The 22,664-nt window shown below is 39.7% G+C and overlaps 1 protein-coding gene across 5 annotated transcripts in view; it reads left to right on the top strand.

Moving 5' to 3' along the window:
* LOC128696388 (uncharacterized) overlaps nucleotides 1-22,664 on the top strand; it is an 853,106-nt gene that overhangs the window by 559,387 nt on the left and 271,055 nt on the right. For 4 of the 5 annotated variants that reach the window (XR_011392932.1, XR_011392933.1, XM_070092515.1 and 1 more), the window contains 3 exons: nucleotides 11,248-11,322; nucleotides 16,987-17,161; nucleotides 18,230-18,417. Coding sequence is in view for 3 of the 5 variants with exons in the window: in XM_070092515.1 (XP_069948616.1) it covers nucleotides 11,248-11,322; nucleotides 16,987-17,161; nucleotides 18,230-18,417 (438 nt within the window). In the remaining 2 variants the exon portion in view is untranslated. The remainder of the gene's footprint in view (nucleotides 1-11,247; nucleotides 11,323-16,986; nucleotides 17,162-18,229; nucleotides 18,418-22,664) is intronic. The other variant, XM_070092516.1, reaches the window with a different exon arrangement.

Raw genomic sequence — 22,664 nt, 5'->3', positions numbered from 1 at the left:
TGAACAGTATTTAGATAAAGATAGGGAAGTTTTTATTGCATTTATGGATTTAGAAAAGGCATATGATAGAGTGGATAGAGGAGCAATGTGGCAGATGTTGCAAGTATATGGAATAGGTGGTAAGTTATTAAATGCTGTAAAGAGTTTTTATGAGGATAGTGAGGCTCAGGTTAGGGTGTGTAGAAGAGAGGGAGACTACTTCCCAGTAAAAGTAGGTCTTAGACAGGGATGTGTAATGTCACCATGGTTGTTTAATATATTTATAGATGGGGTTGTAAAGGAAGTAAATGCTAGGGTGTTTGGGAGAGGGGTGGGATTAAATTATGGGGAATCAAATTCAAAATGGGAATTGACACAGTTACTTTTTGCTGATGATACTGTGCTTATGGGAGATTCTAAAGAAAAATTGCAAAGGTTAGTGGATGAGTTTGGGAATGTGTGTAAAGGTAGAAAGTTGAAAGTGAACATAGAAAAGAGTAAGGTGATGAGGGTGTCAAATGATTTAGATAAAGAAAAATTGGATATCAAATTGGGGAGGAGAAGTATGGAAGAAGTGAATGTTTTCAGATACTTGGGAGTTGACGTGTCGGCGGATGGATTTATGAAGGATGAGGTTAATCATAGAATTGATGAGGGAAAAAAGGTGAGTGGTGCGTTGAGGTATATGTGGAGTCAAAAAACGTTATCTATGGAGGCAAAGAAGGGAATGTATGAAAGTATAGTAGTACCAACACTCTTATATGGGTGTGAAGCTTGGGTGGTAAATGCAGCAGCGAGGAGACGGTTGGAGGCAGCGGAGATGTCCTGTTTAAGGGCAATGTGTGGTGTAAATATTATGCAGAAAATTCGGAGTGTGGAAATTAGGAGAAGGTGTGGAGTTAATAAAAGTATTAGTCAGAGGGCAGAAGAGGGGTTGTTGAGGTGGTTTGGTCATTTAGAGAGAATGGATCACAGTAGAATGACATGGAAAGCATATAAATCTATAGGGGAAGGAAGGCGGGGTAGGGGTCGTCCTCGAAAGGGTTGGAGAGAGGGGGTAAAGGAGGTTTTGTGGGTAAGGGGCTTGGACTTCCAGCAAGCGTGCGTGAGCGTGTTAGATAGGAGTGAATGGAGACGAATGGTACTTGGGACCTGACGATCTGTTGGAGTGTGAGCAGGGTAATATTTAGTGAAGGGATTCAGGGAAACCGGTTATTTTCATATAGTCGGACTTGAGTCCTGGAAATGGGAAGTACAATGCCTGCACTTTAAAGGAGGGGTTTGGGATATTGGCAGTTTGGAGGGATATGTTGTGTATCTTTATATGTGTATGCTTTTAGACTGTTGTATTCTGAGCACCTCTGCAAAAACAGTGATAATGTGCGAGTGTGGTGAAAGTGTTGAATGATGATGAAAGTATTTTCTTTTTGGGGATTTTCTTTCTTTTTTGGGTCACCCTGCCTCGGTGGGAGACGGCCGACTTGTTGAAAAAAAAAAAAAAAAAAAAAAAAAAAAAAAAATATGTACGTTCTTACGCGTAGCGAAATGTGTATGTACCTTTTAATTTTCCTTGCCTTCAAATTTGGCACGATTGGCTTGAGATGCCTGGTCAGCATAAAATGGGTCTTAACACTGTGCACAGTATTAAAAAAAATCTGGGACCACTTAGTACCTTGTGGGAGCGCCAGTTAAATTGAGCCCCAGCTAGAGCAAACAGTGTGGCAAACACCAAGGATTCACTGATGTAATGTCATATTGACACTCTTCTTTTAAGAGGAAAGTGATGTTAACCCCAAGTTAGGGTCTGTCGATATCTGTCTATCTGTCTCTGTCTCTATCTGTCTCTGTCTATTTGTCTCTGTCTATTTGTCTGTCTCTGCCTTTCTCTATCTGTCTCTGTCTATCTCTTTCAATCTGTCTTTATCTATCTCTGTCTCACAGGTACACATAAATGCAAGTATACATAGTATAAATTACCTAGGATAACCCAAAAAATCCAGACAAAGTGCTATACTCTGCTTGAAGATGTGAGTAAACGTGATGACGCAGCCTTGTGGCTCTCTCTGAGACAGAGAGCTAGACAGATAGACAGTGAGCTTGACAGACAGACAAATAGACAGAAATGTTTGTGTACCAGCGAAAACAAAGGAGGGCGATGCTCATCAAATGTTACTTCTAATCTTTACTTATCAGCTGCACCCTCCCCCACCCTCGTGTATGCTCATGAAAAGTCAGCTCTTATCAGATGTTATCTCATCTTATCATGTCACTGTCAGGGGTGGACTTGGTTCCTCCTCCTCCTCCTCCTCCTCCTCCAGCATCATCATCATCATCAAAAACTCCGACCTTTTTTTTTTATTATTAAAATGCCGACCTTGTGGTCTATTTTCGTATAGTATTTATTGTTGTATTCTCGTTTTCTTGGTCTCATTTGATAGAATGAAAAACATATTATATAAATAGAGGTGATTTTGATTGGTTTTTCTATAAAAAGAACCTTGAAATGGAGCTCAAAATAGGGGAAATGTTTGATTTTTGCCGATGTTCAAAAGTAAACAAATGATGTCATTGTCCAATAAATGTCCAACTAGCCATTCTAATATGCAGTCATGAATGGGTTGACATTATTTGTACAATTATTACAGTATTGCAGTAGTCTGTATAACAGTAAAGGTTCTATTTTTTGTTTGAATAAAAATTCAAAATAGTAAGCAAGAGTAATATCAGAGGGGCCTGGAGATGTGACTGATGAACAAAGAAAATGTTATTTTAGAGCCAGGAATGTCTGTATTGTTCATTCTGGACCTTATTTTGAAATTGTCATATTTTTTTAATTTTTGTGAAATTGGCCAAATTGCAAATTTCTGACCACGTTATTGGGTAGTTGAAATCATTAAATAGGCAGTTTCTTGTACTCAACCGATAGAAAAAATGGAGTTCTAAAGAAATAGCTATGAGTTTGGTCGACTGGAACAATGGAATTAGCCGAAAATTGGGCTCGAAGTTTGCTAACTTTGAAAGAGCGTAATTCTGTCAGTTTTCCATCAAATTTCGTTTTTTTTGGTGTCATTACAATCAGGAAAAGATTCTCTATTATTTCCTAAGAATTTTTTTTTTTTTTTGGAAATTTTGCGACACCAGGAGACACCTCAGGATTGGGGTTGCGACAGTCAAGGGGTTAAGGGTTAAGCAAGTGGTGTGTATAAAGTGTAAAGACCATGACATTTGTAAAATTATGTTCCTTTTTATATTGCAATCATGAAGCTTCTCTATTCCCTGGATTCCACTGTCAAAGACCTTTTAACTTTAGAAAAAGCTATGAAAGCTCAACATGCATTGGAAAGTATGTAGGTGTTCAGGTGTTGTTCATCATGACCAGTGATACACTGCTGACTGACTGACTACCTCCTTCATTGACATTTAGGAGCCAACAAATATTGCTTTCTCCCTCTTCCATAAATAGATACTGTATAACAGATACATATTAAATACAGTTGCAGGTGAAAGACAGCAGACATCAGAGGCAGAAAGTTAGGGAAGCAGCAAAGGAAAAAAAAAAAGGCATTTGTTTTTAACACAGATTTGCTTATTTTGTAATTTTCATGGCAAAGCTTGTCTTTTTTCCACTTTTCATCTTTTGTCTTATATTGTTGTTTTCCAGATTCTCACAGATTATGAAGCAATGCACATAATTTTGCCTTGTTACAGTGAACCTCAGATTTAATAGCTTGTTGGGGGCAAATATGTCCATTAATGCCAATTGTCCAATTGTTACGAAGTTTGTGGGAACTCTAGGGGGTAAACACTCTCTAGGGGTAAGCACATTGGTCTTAATTACACAAAATTATTAAAATAAAACCTCCCTAGGGTCACACTCCCTGGTAAACTCTCAAGCACCACTAAACTCGTGGTCAGTACTGTGATTAATAAACCTTAGGTATGATCTTCAAGGAAGGTCAAATAAACTTTACTTTAGAAAAATAAACTTATAACTTATATTATTGACACAAAATTGTTACACTCTTCCTTGTTATATTTCACAAAACATTAGCTTATACATGTAAATTCTTTCTAAATGATTACAGTAAGGCTGTCAGTAAATTAACATGCCCAGTGTCCCCTAGCAGGTCAGTAAACTAGCTGTTTTTTTTTTTGTTCCCTTCCTTCACACACGCTCCACTCCAACAACAGGGCTAGATACCTCTGAGGGCTTATGTGATCATGAAATAAACACTAAATGTATTGTATGCCAAGACAAAACCATTCCCATTACTAAATTTACTAATTGTAATATTGTTACATGTTTTGTACTACCTCACTATTAAAAATCTAATTAATCACTTCAATTACCTAACTTTATATCTGTATGCAATAACGTATATTAAAATGTACTGCTCCATAACCTGTGCCAATATAGAGTAAGAATTAGGATTAGTTTGCCTGAAATGCCTAGGGATGCTAGTGGCCTTCTTAGTAATAAATATATTATAATATGTAAACCATGGTTGTTTAATATATTTGTAGATGGGGTTGTAAAGGAAGTAAATGCTAGGGTGTTCGGGAGAGGGGTGGGATTAAATTATGGGGAATTAAATACAAAATGGGAAGTGACACAGTTACTTTTTGCTGATGATACTGTGCTTATGGGAGATTCTAAAGAAAAATTGCAAAGGTTAGTGGACAAATTTGGGAGTGTGTGTAAAGGTAGAAAGTTGAAAGTGAACATAGAAAAGAGCAAGGTGATGAGAGTATCAAATGATTTAGATAGAGAAAAATTGGATATCAAATTGGGGAGGAGGAGTATGGAAGAAGTGAATGTTTTCAGATATTTGGGAGTTGACTTGTCACCAGATTGGTTTATAAAGGATGAGGTTAACCATAAAATTGGTGAAGGGAAAAAAGGTTAGTGGTGCATTGAGGTATCTGTGGAAACAAAAAACGTTAGCCATCGAGGCAAAGAAGGGTATGTACAAGAGTATTATGGTACCAACACTCTTATATGAGTGTGAAGCATGGGTTGTTAATCCTGCAGCGAGGAGGCGACTGGAGATGCTGTGTCTAAGGGCAATGTCTAGTGTAAATATTAAGCAGAGAATTCGGAGTGTGGAAATTAGGAGGAGGTTTGGAGTTACTAAAAGTATTAGCTAGAGGGCTGAAGAGGAGCTGTCATTTAGAGAGAATGGAAGAAAATAGAATGACTTGGAGAGCGTATAAATCTGTAGGGGAAGGAAGGTGGGGTAGGGGTCATCCCTGGAAAGGTTGGAGGGAGAGGGTCAAGGAGGTTTTGTGGGCGAGGGGCTGGGACTTCCAGCAAGCATGCGTGAGCGTGTTAGATAGGAGTGAATGGAGACAAATGGTTTTTGGTACCTCACGAGCTGTTGGAATGTAAGCTGGGTAATATTTTGTGAAGGGATTCAGGGAAACCAGTTAGCTGGATTTGAGTCCTGGAAATGGGAAGTACAATGCCTGCACTTTAAAGGAGGGGTTTGGGATATTGGCAGTTTGGAGGGACGTCTAAACTGTCGTATCTGAGAGCCTCTGCAGACAGTGATTATGTATGAGTGATGGTGAAGGTGTTGAATGACGATGAAAGTTTTTTCTTTCTTTTTGGGTCACCCTGCCTCGGTGGGAAACGGCTGAAATGTTAAAAAAAAAAAAAAATCAAATCATTAGCTTATGTTATCTTTTTCAGTTTCTTCCTTAACACCACAAGGTTGAAGATGGCAGACTTTAGGTTATACTTCTTGTTCTCCAATGTATGTATGCCTCTGGTATCTCTTTCCAGTCTTCTACTTCTTCAGTCACTACTACTACTTCATGTAAGCTTCTAGACTGGTATAGCCTCTTTCAAGCTGCAATAACCCCCTGATCTAGGAGGTAGAAAGATTGCCTTAACCTTACCATCACTGCTGCCTAAGTTTACAACCCTAGGGTAAGCAGGTGTGCAGTCAAGCAACAGAAAAGCCTTGACATCCTCAGTATCTAGCTATAGGACCTCTAGCTGGTGCTCACACTTATGGGCAAAATGTGTAAAAATACAGTCACCAGATACATCCCACTTAAACCAGCCTCTCTGACCCTTGTATTAATTGATAGGTAACTCTTTTTATGCAGTTCTTTAAAGCATGTTGCTGTGCTGATTTACTTGTGATCATCAGCTTCAAATGGTGCAAACCATCAACATTAGCACAGCATAATACTGAGAAGCAATATTTTCTGAGATTACAGCCTGTTGTCCTTCATGCTACAAGTCTAAAGTGTTGGAAGGGAACTAACACCAGAAGAGATCACCATTATGCAGTTGAGATTGAGGGAGCTTCTTGCCATCTGTCAGATCATTTAAAATTAATATAAACACTCTGACGTTGAGGATGAACCAATATCCTCGCCCTAAGTCTTCACATTACTCAAGCTATTGTGACCCCAGAAATGCCAAAGCTAACAATTGCTTACCTGAAATTCTATACCTGTATTATTGCTAGCCTATTAGCAGAAAAACAATGATTGGCACCACACATGTTAACACCAACAGAATGTTGTTGAACATACTGCTTATACACTGAATGTTCAAGCTTTTTATCTTGGGCTATTTTCGTATACTTTCTAGAACCAATTGTTGGGCCTTTTTGGCTAGCATCTGCAATAAACTTAAGAGTATAGTCTGATCTTGCTTCTACAGATATCAGACACTACTTGTTTCTTAATGCTATATTCCTCACACATCCAAGCCATTGAGATGCCAGACTCCCGCTTCCTTATAGTTTGTTTTTGCATAACTCTCAGATTCACGCATTTTCACCTAGCACCACTTGCTTTTGAGGCCATTGTCAATAGCTCTATACTTAATATGTAATGAAGTCACACAAAACATTTTAAATTCAGGGAAAAATGGGAAAATTGGAGACTGAATGACTTGTCTTCATGTGAGTTCAGACAGTAAGCTAAAGCAGGCAACCTGTGGCTCAGGAAACATTGAAAATGGACAGGTCCTTGATGCAAACACTGGCCCATACCTGATAAATGTCCTAGAATCAGAAGACTTGGCCCATTGCTTTCAGAGACTACCAGACACACTATTGTTGATGGACAAAATTCGAATTCTGTGTTTTTGTTTTTTTTTCATTTTGTCAATTGGTTACAGCATTTCTTTAGTCAATTTTTTGTCAGTTGGTTCTGAAATCCAGTAAATTATGGTTCATTAAATCAAGGCTTTACTGTGCTAAGTATTTGCCTACATTCTTTATTATTGTCTCCAAACCTTTTAAAAAATACTTTTAGTAGTAAATTTGGAAGAGGATTTTAAATTTTAAATGTCTATTTCAGTGTTTCAGTGTACAGTGGCACCCCAGTTTTCGTCCTTAATCCATTCCAGAAGGTCAGTCAAAATCCGAAATGGATGAAAACCGAAGTGATATTTCCCATAAAAAATAATGTAAATCCAATTAATCCTTTCCAGACACCCAAAAATATTAACAAAAAATACATTTTATAGAGAATAACTATAATTTTACATACAGAAAACAATGAGAAATAAATATAAAGCACTAATTTTAATGGATAAATGAACATTTAAATCACTGTTACATACCTTTATTGAAGACTTGTTGGTGTATAGAAGAAGGCGAGGAGGGAAGAGAGAGAAGAGGTTATTGTTTGGAAGAGGAATCCCCCTCCATAAGGACTTCAGGTATCAAAGCCCTGTCCGGGGGTTACTTCCCTTCTTTGTCTTTTACTGGCACTAGGACCAGCTTGAGTCACTGCACCCCTATCACACAAAAAATCTGTCAAGAGAGGCCTGTTTCTGGCAATTCTTTAAGATTTGCCTAAAATGGGACAAGAGATTGTTTGTGATCTCTGTTTTGTTAGCATAGTTACCCCTTTCACAACATCAGCTTCCTTGATTTTTACTTTCTTCACCAGGTTGGAACTGATTGTTGATTTGGACTTCCCATACATCCTGGTGAGGTGGACCACATGTATGCCGCTTTTGTATTTTGACACAAGCTCTTTCTTGAATTCTATCGTGTTTCTCACCTTCTTTACCAGAGCTGACACTGAACTTTTTTTGGCCCCATGGTGGGTTATTTCGCAGTCACACTCAATAAACAGGCACCAAAAACAATGGATGAACGCACAGAGTATCGTTCACTCGACAAGTGACAGAGGCAGACTAAGTCAGGCGGCGACAGCCCAGGTGGGCGGATGCGTCTGATACAGACAATTTCCAAGTCGATGTACGAAACCCAGAGTAAAAATTTGCCGAGAAAAGTGGTCGAAATCTGAATTGTACAATATTCGGACTGAGCGAAAACCAGAGTTTTACTGTATTTAAATTTTAACCCTTAACCCTTTGACTGTTTCAGGCCCCTCTCTGAAACTGTCATTCTATGTCGCTCAATTTTTGAAAAAAAAAAAAATTATTTTTTCTTATGAAATGATAGAGAATCTTTTCCCGATGGTAATGACACCAAAAGTTCGAAATTTGGTCGAAAACTCGTGGAATTAAGCTCCCGCGAAGTTAGCGGTCTTGGCGACATATGCGTATCGGCGATTTCGCCGACTTTGAGCCCAATTTTCAGCCAATTCCATTGTTCCAGTTGACCAAACTCATAGCTATTTCTTTAGAACTCCATTTTATCTATCAGCTGAGTACAAGAAACCTCCCTTTTACTAATTTGGACTACCCAATATGGTGGTCAGAAATTGGCAATTTGGCCAATTTCACGCAAAATAAAAAAGATGCCAATTTCAAAATAGGGTCCAGAATAAACAAGGTAGACATTCGTGGCACTAAAATAACATATGCTCTGTTCATTAGTCACATCTCTAGGCCCCTCTTATATTATTATTGCTTTCTATTTTGATTTTTTATTCATACAAAAAAATACAAAATTTACTGTTATGCAGACGACTGCATTATTGTAAAAATGGTATAAATAATATCAGTGCACTAGTGAAAGAATATTAGACTCCCCAGTTGACGTGTATTGGACGTGTGGTGTGATTTATGTACTCTTGAACATTGGTAAAAATCGAACATTTCCGCTACTTTGAGCTCAGTTTCAAGGTCGTTTTCATCGTAAAAGTAATGAAAATCATCTCTATTTCTGTAATATGTTTTCCATTTTATCACCTAAGACCATGAAAACGCGAATACAACGATAAATACTATACGAAAATACACCTCAAAGTCGGCGTTTTATTCCAAAAAAACGATCAGAGTTTTTTTTTTCTCATTACGCAATGTGTGCTGCAGGATTTTTTTTATGTGGTGCACACTGACCACACAGACCCATTCTCTCACATGTGGGCCTACCAGCTTTCTCCCACTTGATTTGAAGCCGCTAGAATTATTGAGTATATATACGTCAGAAACATTGGCTCGTAAGACGTATTTATACATCAAAAACAGTCAAAGGGTTAAACAGTCCAAACGTATATATACGTTCACTTGCGCAGCACCCCGAATATTTTGAAAAAAAAAAATTATAGGAAAAAAGAAATTTTTTGACATATTTTAGAATAAAAAAAAATTAGGGTCGGTACTTACCGAGATATGAGGCCAAGAAGTTGGCACTGGATGCTCATGTGACAGCAACATCGAGTCCTGCCGCTTGCAGAAGTGTTACCGATATACTTTTTTTTCTATTTTTCATATTTTATGTAATTTTTATGTTCTGATAATTACAATTTGTAGTAGTTCTTGTCATTTTATAACCAATCTTTGTTCTGACACTAGTATTAGGTACTGAAATTGTACTCAAATTGTCACAAACACACAGGTGGACATTTACACCTGCCTTAGCCATTTACTATTGTCTTGGAATATGTACAAAGTATTTATATGTCCCAGCAATGTTTTGGATATGTGGAAGTTTATAATAACAATGAGGAGGAAGAGGAGGAGGAGGGGGAGGAGGAGGAAAAGGAGGAGGAGAAGGAGAAGGAGAAAGAGCAGGAAGAGGAGGAGAAAGATGAAGAGGAGGAGGAGGAGGAAGAGGAGAAGGACAAGGAGGAAGAGATGGAGGAGGAGGAGAAGGAGGAGGGGGAGAAGGAGGAAGAGAAGGAGGAGGAAGAGGAAGAGGAGGAGGAGGAAGAGAAGGAGGAGGAGGAGAAGAATAATACATAATAATAATAATAATAAATAATAAGTTCCCTTGAAGCATGAAAAACAAAGTCCACCTCTGACAGTGACATAATAAGATGAGATAACATCTGATGAGAGCTGACGTTTGATGAGCATACACGAGGGTGGGGGAGGGTGCAGCTGATAAGAAAAGATTAGAGGTGATAAGTACATGAGTAGGAGGGGTTGGATTCAAGTGGGACTTTCACATCAGAGCTTATTTCTTGGGTGGCATTGAAAATTGGGTTGGGCAAATGTTTTGTTAGTGGGATGAATTGTAAAGGACCTGCCTAATATGGGCCAACAGGCCTCCTGCAGTGTTCCTCCTTTCTTATGTTCTTATGTTCTTATGTGATATTGGATGAGCATCACCCTCACTTTGCTTTCGCTGATACACAAACATGTCTGTCTGTCAAGCTCCCTGTCTATCAGTCTATCCGTCTAGCTCTCTGTCTCAGAGAGAGCCACAAGACTGCATCATCATCACGTTTACTTACATCTTCAAGCAGAGTATAGCACTTTGTCTGGATTTTTTGGGTTATCCTAGGTAATTTACACTATGTATACTTGTATTTATGTGTACCTGTGAGACAGATAGACAGATAGAAAGAGATACAGAGACAGATAGACAAAGACAGAGACAGAGACAGATAGACAAAGAGGTAGACAGAGATAGAGATAGACAGACAGAGATAGACAGACCCTAAACTTGGGGCTAACATCACTTTCCTCTTAAAAGAGGAGTGTTAATATGACATTACATCATTGAATCCTTGGTGTTTGCCGCACTGTTTGCTCTAGCTGGCGCTCGATTTAACTGGTGCTCCCACAAGGTACTAAGTGGTCTCAGATTTTTTTAATACCACACACACTGAGTGTTAGGACCCATTCTATTCTGACAAGGCATCTCAGGCCAATCATGCCAAATTTGAAGGCAGGAAAAATAAAACGTATATATATGTTTGGGGCGCTACGCGTAAGAACGTATATATACATTTGGACCGTTTAAGGGTTAATTGTTTATTTACATACATAACTTTATGTGTAATTTTTATGATAGTGTTTAGCATTTAATTTTTTGTAATAAGTTTTGAAGTTACTCCCTAATTAACCTAACCAAAACTTGTTTATGATGTAAACAGTTTGGGAACACTTTCCTGCAGCTGGGCTATCAAGAAGAGACTGATAACGAAGGTACTACACTTCACAAGGTACAGGTGAGTTCCTTCATACATATCAAGCTTCACTTCTAGTACTGGTGTTGCTTGCTCCTTACAGAGAGCTTGCCATACCACTACCCGCAATTATCTGTACATAACTACAGGAACAGAACTAAACTTGTGGTGTCCCTTATTTGGTATTTAGTCTTATCAAAGTTTTATAAAGTTCCCACTGGTTGCAGCACTAAATACTTCCTGCTGATCTAACACTCCATCTCTCCACAAAAAAATAGCTAATCTTCTTTGGCAACTTTTCTTCCTTAGTTTGTAGCTAGGACTTCTTGTTTCATCACACAAACAACCTGCACATAGGAAAGAGGAGCTTACAACGACATTTCAGTCCGACTTGGACCACTTACAAAGTCACACTAACAGAAAGGATAGGAAGGAGGGAGTATATATAGGCCAACAGACAGGAACAGGACAAGAGAGGTAGTAGAGGAAGATGAGAAGTATTGGTAGAGGTAGAAGTAGTAGTAGTAGAGTCAGTCAAAGACTAAGAAAGAGGAGCACTGCAAGGGAGCTAGGGGCCCATAAAGGGTAAGAAAAAAAACACATAGGGGGGAAAATAATAATAATGGACCAAATACCCAAGGTAGAAGAAAGAAAACCCAAAGGAGAAAGAGGAAAGGAGAAGAGGGAGAAGGGGGAAAGCAAGAATCAGGTTAAATCACGGGCGTTCTGAAGTTTGGAGCATTTTACAGTGTAATGGGAAAGGAAGGCATCTACCGAAACATTGTCGTAAACTCCTCTCTCCTATGTGCAGGTTGTTTGTGTGTTGTTCCAGTCACGGTATTGTGCCTTTTTGTTATCCTGTTTCATGTTGACTTGATAGCATCACACAGTTGCTGCAGATGTGTCAATTGTACATTCATGCTGAAAATCTCCCAACCCACCACACCCCAAAAGATTACACCAAATTCTGACCCTACCATCTGCATGGCCCAGGAGAAATCATGATTCATCAGTCCAGGCAACGTTTTTCCAATCTTCAGCTGTATAGTTTTGGTGAGCCTGTTTACCTGGAGTTTACCTGGAGAGAGTTCCGGGGCTCAACGCCCCCGCGGCCCGGTCTGTGACCAGGCCTCCTGGTGGATCAGAGCCTGATCAACCAGGCTGTTGCTGCTGGCTGCACGCAAACCAACGTACGAGCCACAGCCCGGCTGATCCGGAACTGACTTTAGGTGCTTGTCCAGTGCCAGCTTGAAGACTGCCAGGGGTCTGTTGGTAATTCCCCTTATGTGTGCTGGGAGACAGTTGAACAGTCTTGGGCCCCTGACACTTATTGTATGGTCTCTTAACGTGCTAGTGACACCCCTGCTTTTCATTGGGGGGATGGTGCATCGTCTGCCAAGTCTTTTGCTTTCGTAGTGAGTGATTTTCGTGTGCAAGTTCGGTACTAGTCCCTCTAGGATTTTCCAGGTGTATATAATCATGTATCTCTCCCTCCTGCGTTCCAGGGAATACAGGTTTAGGAACCTCAAGCGCTCCCAATAATTGAGGTGTTTTATCTCCGTTATGCGCGCCGTGAAAGTTCTCTGTACATTTTCTAGGTCGGCAATTTCACCTGCCTTGAAAGGTGCTGTTAGTGTGCAGCAATATTCCAGCCTAGATAGAACAAGTGACCTGAAGAGTGTCATCATGGGCTTGGCCTCCCTAGTTTTGAAGGTTCTCATTATCCATCCTGTCATTTTTCTAGCAGATGCGATTGATACAATGTTATGGTCCTTGAAGGTGAGATCCTCCGACATGATCACTCCCAGGTCTTTGACGTTGGTGTTTCACTCTATTTTGTGGCCAGAATTTGTTTTGTACTCTGATGAAGATTTAATTTCCTCATGTTTACCATATCTGAGTAATTGAAATTTCTCATCGTTGAACTTCATATTGTTTTCTGCAGCCCACTGAAAGATTTGGTTGATGTCCGCCTGGAGCTTTGCAGTGTCTGCAATGGAAGACACTGTCATGCAGATTCGGGTGTCATCTGCAAAGGAAGACACGGTGCTGTGGCTGACATCCTTGTCTATGTCGGATATGAGGATGAGGAACAAGATGGGAGCGAGTACTGTGCCTTGTGGAACAGAGCTTTTCACCGTAGCTGCCTCGGACTTTACTCTGTTGACGACTACTCTCTGTGTTCTGTTAGTGAGGAAATTATAGATCCATCAACTGACTTTTCCTGTTATTCCTTTAGCACGCATTTTGTGCTCTATTACGCCATGGTCACACTTGTCGAAGGCTTTTGCAAAGTCTGTATATATTACATCTGCATTCTTTTTGTCTTCTAGTGCATTTAGGACCTTGTCGTAGTGATCCAATAGTTGAGACAGACAGGAGCGACCTGTTCTAAACCCATGTTGCCCTGGGTTGTGTAACTGATGGGTTTCTAGATGGGTGGTGATCTTGCTTCTTAGGACCCTTTCAAAGATTTTTATGATATGGGATGTTAGTGCTATTGGTCTGTAGTTCTTTGCTGTTGCTTTACTGCCCCCTTTGTGGAGTGTGGCTATGTCTTTTGTTTTTAGTAACTGTGGGACGACCCCAGTGTCCATGCTCCCTCTCCATAGGATGGAAAAGGCTCGTGATAGGGGCTTCTTGCAGTTCTTGATGAACACAGAGTTCCATGAGTCTGGCCCTGGGGCAGAGTGCATGGGCATGTCATTTATCGCCTGTTCGAAGTCATTTGGCATCAGGATAACATCGGATAGGCTTGTGTTAATCAGATTTTGTGGCTCTCTCATAAAAAATTCATTTTGATCTTCGACTCTCAGTCTGGTTAGCGACTTGCTAAAAACTGAGTCATATTGGGACTTGAGTAGCTCACTCATTTCCTTGCTGTCATCTGTGTAGGACCCATCTTGTTTAAGTAGGGGCCCAATACTGGACGTTGTTTTCGATTTTGATTTGGCATAGGAGAAGAAATACTTTGGGTTTCTTTCGATTTCATTTATGGCTTTTAGTTCTTCCCGCGATTCCTGACTCCTAAAGGATTCTTTTAGCTTAAGTTCGATGCTTGCTATTTCTCTGACCAGTGTCTCCCTACGCATTTCAGATATATTGACCTCTTTTAGCCGCTCTGTTATTCTTTTCCGTCGCCTGTAAAGGGAGCGCCTGTCTCTTTCTGTTTTACATCTACTCCTTCTTTTTCTTAGAGGAATAAGCCTTGTGCATACATCGAGTGCCACCGAGTTAATCTGTTCTAGGCATAAGTTGGGGTCTGTGTTGCTTAGTATATCTTCCCAGCGTATATCGGTTAGGACTTGGTTTACTTGGTCCCACTTTATGTTTTTGTTATTGAAGTTGAATTTGGTGAATGCTGCCTCGTGACTAATCTCATTATGTCGGTCTGGGGCTCCGTGCATACATGACTGAACCTCAATTATGTTGTGATCTGAGTATATTGTTTTTGATATGGTGACATTTCTTATCAGATCATCATTGTTAGTGAAGATGAGGTCTAGTGTATTCTCCAGTCTAGTAGGCTCTATTATTTGCTGGTTTAAATTGAATTTTGTGCAGAGATTTAAAAGCTCACGTGAGTGTGAGTTTTCATCAGAGCTGCCTCCTGGTGTTATTACTGCAACAATATTATTTGCTATATTCCTCCATTTTAGGTGCCTTAAGTTGAAATCCCCCAGGAGCAAGATGTTGGGTGCAGGAGCTGGAAGGTTTTCCAGACAGTGGTCAATTTTTAACAGCTGTTCCTGGAATTGCTGGGATGTTGCATCCGGAGGCTTGTAGACTACCACAATGATTAGGTTTTGGTTCTCGACCTTTACTGCTAAAACTTCCACTACATCATTTGAGGCATTTAGCAGTTCTGTGCTATATCCTCAGTTTCCTGCTCTTAGCTGACAGGAGTGGAACCCAGTGTGGTCTTCTGCATCTGTAGCCCATCCACTTCTGGTTTGATGTGTTGTGCTTTCAGAGATGGTCTTCTGATTATTTGAGTTACTCTCGTTTTCCTGTCAGCTTGAATCAGTCTGGCTATTCTCCTCTCACATCCCTCAATATCAAGGCATTTTTGCCCACAGAACTGCCACTCACTAGATGTTTTGTGTTTTTCACACCATGCCCTATAAACTCTTGACTGTTGTGCATGAAAATCCCAGGAGATGAGCAGTTTCTGAAATATTCAAACCACCCTGTCTGGCACCAACAATCATTCTGTGGTCAAAGTCGCTTAGATCACGTTTTTTCCCAATTCTAATGTTTGATCTAAAATAAAAACGGAACCTCTTTACCATGTCTGCAGACTTTTAGACATTGAGATGATGCTATGTGATTGGTTGATTAAATATTTGTATTAACAAGTAGGTGGACAGGTATACCTAATAAAGTGGCCACTGAGTATGCATATATATATTCTTTTTAGCACACTATCTCCCACTAAAGCAGGGTGACCCAAAAATGAAGAAACACTTTTATTTAGTAATTTATACAGAAGGGGTTAGCATGCCCTTGCTCCTGGCATTTTAGTTGCCTTTTATGACACACATGACTTGTAGAGGAAGGATTCTTATCCACTTCCCCATGGAGAATACTGTATAATCTTATATGGGTGTGAAGAATGGGTTGTAAATACTGCAGCAAGGAAGAGGCTGGAGGCAGTTGAGATGTCGTATCTAAGGGCAATGTGTGGTGTAAATATTATGCAGAGAATTCGTAGTGTGGATTTAGGAGAAGGTGTGGCGTTACTAACAGTATTAGCCAGAGGGCTGAAGAGGGGTTGTTGAGGTGGTTTGGTCATTTAGAGAGAGAGGAACAAAGTAGAATGATTTGGAGAGTGTATAAATCTGTAGGGAAAGGAAGGCGGGGTAGGGGGTCATCCTAGGAAAGGTTGGAGGGAGGGGGGTTTTAGATAAGGGTGAATGGAGACGAATGGTTTTTGGGACCTGACGAGCTGTTGGAGTGTGAGCAGGGTAATATTTTGTGAAGGGATTCAGGGAAACCAGTGAGCCAGACTTGAGTCATGGAAGTGGGAAGTACAGTGCCTCCACTTTAATTGTAATATTGTTTTTATTATGTGCAGCTTCAAGATTATTATATTTGCTAACCTCCACCTTGGCTACTTCACATTAGTCTTCTTCTTTCTTTCAACAAACCGCTCGTATCCCACCTAGGCAGGACCTCACATTAGTATTAAGATAAAATAAAGATTTATTAAAAAGTTAACCACTCTTATATTGTCTAGACTTAAGTAGTTATGTGCTAGGATTAGTCTGCCCGAAATGCCCCCGCATGATAGTTTCTTTCTTTGTACTTAACAAACCAAAATTGTAATTACATATTGTAACCCTTGCAAAAAACTAAAACCTTTATTCTTTTATTCTTTATTCTTTTTAAAGGAAAGGTTTGGGATATTGGCTGTTGGGCATAACATTTAAACTGCCATATCTGAGCACCTCTGCAAAGACAGTGATTATGTATGAATGAAGGTGAAAGTTTTAAATTATGATGAAAGTTTATTCTTTCTTTTTGGGTTTTTCTTTCTTTTTGGGTCACCCTGCCTTCGTGGAAAACAGCTGACGTGTTAAAAAATTAATTTTGTATATTTGTTTTATCTTTTTATTTGAGTATCCATATGAATGTGAAATTGTTTCCTTTTTTCTCTTAAGACTTACAGTTCAGAACTATTATTTCTAGTGAATTTACTTTCAGGTGGAGAGTTCAGGCAGAACAGTGGAGGTGTGGGTGGGAATGATGCCAGAAGAGCAGAGGACATGCATCAAGGCTGGAGTGGTACTAGAAACACCCACTTTAGCACCCACTCATCACCTTCTCCTACTGTGTCCTGCACCCACTCCAGAGCTCACAATCCAGCTCATGGGCCTTGGTGAGCCAAACCACTCATGTTTCTTCTCTATTTTTTCACAAATGTTAATATAATACAGTAGTGTAGAGCCCCCAGCCTACAACAATCTGTCTTAAGATTATCCAAATTTTGATGGTCCAGACTTTCGATATTGGCGCATTGAAACCACTTAATTACTTATGAACAAAAACTCACCCGAGCATGGAACTATCACTTCCAGTGGCCAAGGCAGTATCAATATTCAAAGTAGAAATTGTCATGGTTATTCTTTTCCAATGAACCTTTCTTTTGGAAGTATCTGAAGAGAAGTAGCAGGGGATGGTGAGCATAGGAAAGAGCAGGGTGAAGAGAACAAACAATCTAGGCAACAATAGATTGGATATCATGTTGGAGAGAGGAAATAAGGAGGCAGCAAATGTATTCAGATATTTAAGAGTGATCTTATCACTGAGATGCAGAAGCTGAGATTATCTTCCTCTACCACCACCTCTCCCCACCACACTCCCTGGGCATACATAATCCCTTACCACTATCCTCTCACAGCACCTAATGCCCTCAACCTAACAGTAAGTAAATGTAATAGAGCATAATTAAAGTGTTGTATCAGATATAATGGGAGACGGAAGAAGCTGCTGTTGCCTCTGTGTTATTTCACCACCCTCTTTTCCCACTGTGGGAAGGAGGAAATGAAAAGGAGGAAGAGAGGTAAATGAGTAGGAGAGAGGGAAGAGGGAGACAGGAGGAGGAAAGAGAGGAGAGGGACTCGTCTAAGTAATGTACATTACTTCTAATTTCACTGAAAAACTATATGAAATTAGACAGGAAATAATATGGTTGGGGATGCACCTTTTATTAAAACATGAGTTTCTATGAGAAAATAGTTTCTAATCTTTGAACACCTTACTGCAGTAACAATTTTCAGTAACACATTAATGTGGTAAATTGGGGCTCTATTGTATTGTTATTTTAAAACCAGTGGACATTATTGATACTGTAAACCTTTAAACATAGAAAAGTTATTAGTGTGGGTGCTATATAGAAAGGATGTACAATTAAAACAACCACTTCCTTACTGAAACTTTACTTCAGAGGAGCATGAAGGGCCTTATGTACGAATGGGCCAGATCTCAGGACCTGGAGGTGTGGGTGTGCAAGTAGGCAGTGGGCGGCTCCAACCTCTGGACACGCCCCCGGCACTCACACTCACAGCAGATGTAGAGAAGGAGGTGCTAGAGATTCTCATTGATTGGCAGAGCCGTTCACTCGCCCAGTTCAAGGTATGTCTCTCATGATATTATAGTTAAAGGAAAATGAACAAACACTTGGGACATCTTATTATGGAAATGTTTCAGTCCTTGGACCTTGTTCACTCCATACATGGGTTTTGAGAAAACAGGTTTATATAAGGATTGGTACTTATGAGGTAAGCTGAAGTTTAATAAGGTCAGGTGAGTCATACAGTTGTGAGATCACCAAGTGGAGTCATTGGGTAGCTTTAAAATATGTTGGACAAATGTATGAAGAGGACCTACCTAGCATGGGCCAGCAGACCTTCTGCAGTGCTCCTTCATTCTCATGTTCGCTTGATGGCTGTATCCCAAGGTGAGCAGGGCGATTCATGTTTGAGAAATAAGTGTGCCAGTGTGGCAGATACTGTATGACGTCTTGCTTTATGCTCTGCTGCATTTGTTACTGCAATTAGGGATGCTTCTAAACACTGGTGTCTCCTTAAATCTTACTCTCTGATGATCATCTGGTCTTCATTTCATTTTATTAAATGTCCTTCAGTGTTTCTATACATCACACAGGCATCACTTTGGTCATCCTTGGTACATGTATATTTGTAGTTCTTGATCTTAATAGGGAGGCTCTTACCAGGCTCCTACACAGGATAGTGTACACATTAGTGGTAGATACTGGGAAGTTAACAGTATGACACTTTTGGCAAGATTCTTGATGGGTGGCAGTAGATATTATGGCCACTTTGATATCATTCTTGGGAAGTGCTCTAGGTGTATTGTTTGTCACATCATCACACAGGAGGACTAAGGACCTCTGTGTGGTACATTCAAAAGATGGTCATGGAATGTTGTCCACAGTTGTGAATGAAGACTGTAGGATAGTGAAGACATAAGACATGAAGGTTTGTATAATGTAGGCATGTTCTTTCTTAAGAAAAACCAGATTAGATATATGGAGAGTGCTCAGAATGAATCCACTCACTATGCCCCTCTTAGTGCATATTTCGTGGTGTGAATAGGTGTGTATCAGGTCATCCTTGTTAGTGGGTTTCTTGTACACTTTGAAAGAGAGGGCATCACTATCAGGTGTTCTGCATGGAAGGACTGCCTAGTATACCTTGGGATACAGCCATCACTTGAACATGAAAATGGAGGAGCACTGCAGTAGGTCGGCTGGTTCATGCTAGGTAGGTTCTCAAACACCCACAGTCAGTGGCCAGGCTTCAAACACCTTTTATTGTATAGCAATAAAGGAATGGAACAGATTGCCTGCACATGTCAAAGTCAGCCATAGCATGAGCCAGTTCAAGAAAAGAGCCAAAAAGGTGCCTAATGAATGTAGTGAGAGAGAGGGAGGAGAATGTTTTTTTTTTTAGCTAACATGCATGTAAATGTTGAAAGCTCTTTTTACCTTATTCCTAGTATATATTCTTTATAGTATAATACAGTACTAAGACATTATCTCCTACATTTTATAATAATAAGGTATTAAAAGGACCTCAATGGAAATAGTTACTTTAGCTTTTTGCATAATCCTAGGTTCTCTACACATATGCTGCTGTGTATGCTATATATGATTGGTATTTTTGTTTAATAAATGTATGAAAGAGGGGAAGGTACCTAGGGATTGGCGGAGAGCATGTATAGTCCCTTTATATAAAGGGAAGGGGGACAAAAGAGATTCAATTCAATTCAATTCAAAGTTTATTCTCTATAAGGATTACAATGCTGAGTTTACAGAATTTGGTTATTGTGTGGTTTACATGTAGTAAAATAATAATTACAGAGTGTACCACTAGAACACCTAGCATGGCTAGGCATTTTGGGCAGACTTATATTAAATCTTAAGTTTAAAATATTACAAAATTATAAGGTAAGTTGGTATTATGGCTAAGTGACTAAATACTAGTTGTGAGTTTAGCAATGTGAATGCTTTTGTTTTGGCACTATACATAGTTTCAGTATTGGAGTATCACAGGCCAACTTATGACTAGTTAAGATTCATTATTTTGAGACTGAGATTGATATTTCTGTTTATGGTCATATGGGTGAGTGAGTGTAAGTGTGAACCACCAGGTGGTATTCGTATTATTAGTTGACAGGGTGTATCAGGGAGATAAGATGTTTTCTGATGGTAGTTTTGAAGGTGATGAATGTGTCTGCAGTTTTGGAATTTTCAGGTAGGGTGTTCCAGATTTTAGGGCCTTTGACATACATTGAATTTTTGTAAAGGTTTAGTCGGACACGGGGAATGTCATAGAGATGTTTGTGTCTGGTGTTGTGCCTGTGGGTTCTGTCACAACTATCAAGAAAGCATTTTAGGTCAAGGTTAATATTGGAATTTAAGGTCCTGTAGATGTAAATTGCACAGTAGTAAGTGTGGATGTACTGAACAGGGAGTAAGTTTAGATCTATGAAGAGTGGGGGGCTGTGTTGCCAGGGATGGGATTTAGTGATTATTCTTACTGCGGCTTTTTGTTGGGTTATTATTGGCTTTAGGTGTGTTGCTGCAGTTGAACCCCAAGCACAGATAGCATAGGTGAGGTATGGATATATAAGTGAATGGTATAGTGTGAGAAGGGCAGTTAGCGGCACGTAGTATCGTATCTTGGAGAGGATCCCAACCGTTTTGGATACTTTTTTGGTTGTATTGGATATGGGTGCTGAAGTTCAGGTTGTTGTCGAGGTATAGGCCTAGGAATTTGCCCTCATTATGCCTGGCAATTAGAGTGTTGTCGATCTTAATGTTAATTTGCGCATCTCCTGCTCTGCTACCAAACATAATGTAGTAGGTTTTGTCAACGTTAAGCGTAAGTTTATTGGCTGTCATCCAAGTCGATATTTTGATCAGCTCCTCATTAACAATGGTGTTGAGGGTGGCAAGATTAGGGTGAGAGATGACATAAGTCGTGTCGTCAGCAAAGAGAATGGGGTTCAGGTGTCGAGATTCGTTTGGAAGATCATTGATGTATATGAGGAAGAGCAGGGGACCAAGGACACTTCCCTGCGGAACTCCAGTATCAAGTGGCTGTGTTGTTGATGCTGTGTCTTTAATGGTGACATACTGATACCTATTAGTAAGGTAAGATTTGAAATATGCAAGCGCATGACCTCTTATACCATAATGGTCAAGTTTGTGGAGTAGGATGCCGTGGTCTACTGTGTCAAAAGCTTTTCTTAGGTCAATAAAAATTCCTAGTGGATATTCCTTATTTTCCAATGCTGTGTAAAGCAGATCTAGCATTTTTATGATTGCATCGTTAGTGCTTTTATTTTTCCTGAATCCAAATTGGCAGGGGTTGAGTATGTTTTGTGATGTTATAAATGAATACAGTCTCCTGTGCACGAGTTTCTCAAAGATTTTGGATAGCAATGGTAAGTTTGATATTGGCCTATAGTTGTTTAAATCTGTAGGGTAACCACCTTTATGTATTGGTGTAACCCTTGCCGTCTTGAGTAATTTCGGGAAGGTGCTAGTTTCTAGTGACTTGTTAAAAAGTAATGAGATAATATGCGAGAGGACATGGGCCACTCTCTTGTACAATAATGGTGGGACATGAGACAGATTCCCTGAGTTATTTTTAAGTGACTTTATAATCTCGGTGACTTCCGTGGGCTCAGTTGGAGCAAGATAGAAGGAATTTGGGAAATTCCCATCTAGGTAGTCCCCGGCATGGGCATTGGTGCGTGGGATTTTATTGGCGAGATTAGAACCTATGGTTGAGAAGAAGTCGTTTATCTTGTTAGCTGTGTCAGTGGGTTGCAGTGGTGTTTCATTAGGTTTAGTTAGGACAATATTCTTGTTTTTTTTCAGTTTGTGGGTCCCTAGAATCTGAGAGAGTGTTTTCCAGGTCTTTTTTATATCTCCTCTTGTGTCAGTGAATCTAATGGAGTAGTATAATTGTTTGGCTTTCTTTATTACTTTGGTGAGGACTGATGAATAGTGTTTAAGAATATCTTTGTGTATTAAGCCCTGTCTATATTGCTTTTCATATTGGTGTTTCTTATCAATGGATTTCAGAATGGTGCTGGTTAGCCATGGGCAACCAAGCCGTTTGTTTGTGATGTTTCGTTTTTATAGGACAATGTTTGTTGTATAGTCTAAGTAGTTTGTTAAGAAAAATGTCTGTCCAGTCATCAATACCATTGGCCTTGGAGAATTCTGTAGGCCAGTCAACAGTCTCTAGGTCAGCTGTGAACTTCCTTATTGAGGCCTCATCATGGAGTCTAAATGAGATGTTGTTGTATTCAAGTGGTGGTTTACTAATGTTTGTCAAGAGGAA

The sequence above is a fragment of the Cherax quadricarinatus genome, chromosome 39 (genome assembly GCF_038502225.1).
Source record: "Cherax quadricarinatus isolate ZL_2023a chromosome 39, ASM3850222v1, whole genome shotgun sequence".
Taxonomy (NCBI): domain Eukaryota; kingdom Metazoa; phylum Arthropoda; class Malacostraca; order Decapoda; family Parastacidae; genus Cherax; species Cherax quadricarinatus.
This window is presented reverse-complemented; position numbering and strand designations above follow the sequence as displayed.